The following is a 4,408-nucleotide window of genomic DNA, read 5'->3' as shown; positions in this document are numbered from 1 at the left end:
GCCCGGTCTCCCATTGTTCGCAGCTTTGTCCTCGGAGGTTGGAGGAGGTTAGCCTGTCCGGAGCGGAGGTGTCGTGTGGAGGATTTGGGGGTGAGTAGTAGATTTAAGTGTGGCCTCAGCATTCTTTCGTTTTTCTGTATGTGGCTGTCAGTTTAAAAAGTTAAGACATTTGACACAATTGCATGTTGCAAGATGGACTTGTTTGCCAATAAAACATCACTGATTACCAATCAGCAGTGTGTATCTGTTGTCATTTGGGACACTAAATGTAAAAACAACAACTTTTAAATACCATTTTAAATACGAAGTTCTGATGTTAAGCTGTCCCATTTAAAAAAAAAATGAGGCATCATCTGCAATATCGTATGTGTATCCTTTATATTTCTAAAACCACACTGCGCAATGTCAAGTTTCAGTCACACTATAATCATTTTGATATTGCATTTTTAATTCCTTCATTATTCGCACTTTGGTGCTAACAATAAGTAGCTCAAAGTGCATCATTTGTAAACGCATCCAAATTGCTGTCGGCCAGACAGCTTTCAGATAACCCTCTGCCCCGAGCGTGCCTTTTAGAGGGTATCGTTGTCTGTAACTTGACAGGACTGACGTGCATCATCTGTTATCACATCCCAGTAAGGCCTGTGGAAGACGGAGGCGCTTTAAAAATAACATGATACCCCCCCAGTTGGACATCAGCGTGCACGCAATGTGTTTGGCAAAAGAGCCTGAGAGATTGTCATCAGCATATAAAAAAAAAAGACACTCCAAATGATCTATGAAGACATTAGTGGCATCAGAAAGCATACAAATCAAATCCACACGCTACTTTAAATTGACAAGTTTATTCAGTTGCTATAAATGAGGTCATTTTGCAAGGCAACTGAACCTTGACTTGTAGTTAATTTCTATATCATATACTGTACATAATAGAGATGCGCGGTTTGCGGACACAACCGCGGAGTCCGCGGATTATCCGCGGGTCGGGCGGTTGAAATAAAAAATGTTTTGATTTTATCCGCGGGTCGGGTCGGGCGGTTGAAATTTAAAAAAATTAGATTTTAAATAGATTCAGGCGGGTGGCAGTTAAACCAATTCGGAAATATATATACATAGTTAAATGTTGTTACCCACATACGAAAAACGAGCAGGCACCTGCAGCATGCCACAACAGAAGAAAAAAAAAAAGAAGAGATGGCAACGCCGGCAGCAAACGTGGTACGCTACAAACTAAAAAAGGGAATACTAAAGACCAGGGGAAAAAAAGGCCAGAAAAGTTCAGCGTGGACTCGTTTTTATGAGGTTGTAAATCAGGATGATAGTAATGCTGGCTACGTGATTTGCAAGAGCTGCGACGCTGTTTATGTCTACGACAGTCACAAAACCGGGACATCTAACATGGTGCATCACATTTGTGCAAAACCCCGAACCTCCACAAACACCCTGAGCATGAGCAGTTTCGTCCGCCGTGATCCCAGAAGACTGCCACAGGATGTTAAAACAAGATAGAACGCAGCTGCCTGCAGCAGTTTGAGTGGCGCGAGTGCGCTTGGAGGTGCGCTCAGCGCGGCTCCCAGATGATTGCGCACTGGTGTGCGTCTGGGCCGTGACAGCGTGGCACGCATTGAATGTCTCTGCTGCATTGGATCAGTCTCCTTTCTTTAACAGGCAAAAGCTTTATAACCTCACTAATGCCTTGCATCGTCTATATTAGATATATAACAACGGGCGGGTGCGGGTGGGTGCGGTTTTGATTAAATGTTAGTTCGGGTGGATGGCGGATGGTTGACAACTTTTGTGATGCGGTTGCGGATGAAATAATTGCCTATTCGCGCATCTCTAGTACATAAGTACCGTATTTTTCGGAGTACAAGTCGCTCCGGAGTATAAGTCGCACCGGCTGAAAATGCATAATAAAGAAGGGAAAAAAACACATATAAGTCACACTGGAGTATAAGTCGCATTTTTTGGGGAAATTTATTTGATAAAAGCCAACACCAAGAATAGACATTTGAAAGGCAATTTAAAATAAATAAAGAATAGTGAACAACAGGCTGAATAAGTGTACGTTATATGAGGCATAAATAACCAACTGAGAACGTGCCTGGTATGTTAACGTAACATATTATGGTAAGAGTCATTCAAATAACTATAACATATAGAACATGCTATACGTTTACCAAACAATCTGTCACTCCTAATCGCTAAATCCCATGAAATCTTATACGTCTAGTCTCTTACGTGAATGAGATAAATAATATTATTTGATATTTTACGGTAATGTGTTAATAATTTCACACATAAGTCGCTCCTGAGTATAAGTCGCACCCCCGGCCAAACTATGAAAAAAACTGCGACTTATAGTCCGAAAAATACGGTATATTGTTTTTGATTCAGGACAGTTGATATTTATAGATAAAAGTGGAAAAAGTGATCAAATGGTAAATTAATTATACTTGTATAGCGCTTTACTACCTTCAAGGTACTCAAAGAGCTTTGACACTATTTCCACATTCACTCATTCACACACTTCACCCTTGCATAAGGAGCAAGGGTGAAGTGTCTTGCTCAAGGACACGACGGACATGACAAGGATGGCGGAAGTCGGGGATCGAACCGGGAACCCTCAGGTTGCTGGCACAGTCACTCTACCAACCTAGCCACGCCGTCTCCAAAATTGGAGTATCAGTCCAAATAAATGTTATTAAATTCAATAGAAAAAAGTATTGTATTTCTTAAAATTATTTCTGGAAATATACAAAGAAACATGTAAATGTAATCAGATCACATTCAAGCAGCAAAGATCTCCAAGACTGGCAAGAAGTATACAGTCCAAGGTCAAATGAATCTTGCTAAAAATATTTGTCTGCCAGTAAGCATACATACAAAGTAGTGTATGTATGCAGCGATAAGGACTGTATGTATGCCGTTATCACTGGACACTTAGATCAAAAGTACAGTAGATCAATGTTAAGAATGTGTCAAGAACTATGGCGAGAGTCAAAACTGTCCAGTACAAAGTTATCTCAAGGCACTTTTCCTAAAAATGATAGCTGTGTCTTACCCTTTATCAGAGTATATTTACCTCGAAGTGAGTGAAGTGATAAACAATAGAGTATATTAAACCGCTAATGAATAGTACGGAGGTTTACAAGGCTCACAGCACCAGTCTGTCTTCGCCTCCTTCCTGGATGACTTGGCCAACAGATGCCTCCATCTGTGCTCGGATGAAGCACTGTCTCTTGCACTCCATCAGCTGCTCCAAGTCTCTCCACATCTTCATCTGCTCCATGTTAGCACCGTGGTTCTCCCTTACCAGCTTCTGCTTCTCACGTAACTTCTGCAATACACATATGAGAAAGACTAAATAGTGGTATTTAGTCTACAGTATATGTATATATATATATATATATATATATATATATATATATATATATATATATATTAGAGATGTCCGATAATGGCTTTTTTGCCGATATCCGATATTGTCCAACTCTTAATTACCGATTCCGATATCAACCGATACCGATATATACAGTCGTGGAATTAACACATTATTATGCCTAATTTTGTTGTGATGCCCCGCTGGATGCATTAAACAATGTAACTAGGTTTTCCAAAAAAAATCAACTCAAGTTATGGAAAAAAAATGCCAACATGGCACTGCCATATTTATTATTGAAGTCACAAAGTGCATTATTTGTTTTAACATGCCTCAAAACAGCAGCTTGGAATTTGGGACATGCTCTCTCTGAGAGAGCATGAGGAGGTTGAGGTGGGTGGGTTTGGGGAGGGGCAGGGGGTGTACCGTATTTTTCGGAGTATAAGTCGCTCTGGGGTATAAGTCGCACCGGCCGAAAATGCATAATAAAGACGGAAAAAAACATATATAAGTCGCACTGGAGTATAAGTCGCATTTTTGGGGGAAATTTGTTAGATAAAACCCAACAGCAAGAATAGACATTTGAAAGGCAATTTAAAATAAATAAAGAATAGTGAACAACCGGCTGAATAAGTGTACGTTATATGAGGCATAAATAACCAACTGAGAACGTGCCTGGTATGTTAACGTAACATATTATGGTAAGAGTCATTCAAATAACTATAACATATAGAACATGCTATACGTTTACCAAACAATCTGTCACTCCTAATCGCTAAATCCCATGAAATCTTATACGTCTAGTCTCTTACGTGAATGAGATAAATAATATTATTTGTATGAGGAGGTTGAGGTGGGCGGGGTTGGGGGGGAGGAGGTGCTTGGTAGGGGTGGCGGGGGGTATATATTGTAGCATCCCGGAAGAGTTAGTGCTGCAAGGGATTCTGGGTATTTGTTCTGTTGTGTTTATGTTGTGTTACGGTGCTGATGTTCTCCCGAAATGTGTTTGTCATTCTTGTTTGGTGT

At 40.3% G+C, this 4,408-nt stretch overlaps 1 protein-coding gene across 2 annotated transcripts in view; it reads right to left on the bottom strand.

Moving 5' to 3' along the window:
* Nucleotides 1-2,126: 2,126 nt before the first annotated feature.
* Nucleotides 2,127-4,408, bottom strand: part of LOC140679266 (intraflagellar transport protein 81 homolog) — a 50,481-nt gene continuing 48,199 nt past the window's right edge. Inside the window, exon 14 of one of the 2 annotated variants that reach the window (XM_072914332.1) lies at nt 2,127-3,340. In XM_072914332.1, the coding sequence (XP_072770433.1) occupies nt 3,158-3,340 (183 nt within the window). In that variant the 3' untranslated portion in view covers nt 2,127-3,157. The remainder of the gene's footprint in view (nt 3,341-4,408) is intronic. The other variant, XM_072914331.1, reaches the window with a different exon arrangement.

This window comes from Nerophis lumbriciformis, linkage group LG12 (assembly GCF_033978685.3).
Source record: "Nerophis lumbriciformis linkage group LG12, RoL_Nlum_v2.1, whole genome shotgun sequence".
Classification (NCBI taxonomy): Eukaryota; Metazoa; Chordata; class Actinopteri; order Syngnathiformes; family Syngnathidae; genus Nerophis; species Nerophis lumbriciformis.
This window is presented reverse-complemented; position numbering and strand designations above follow the sequence as displayed.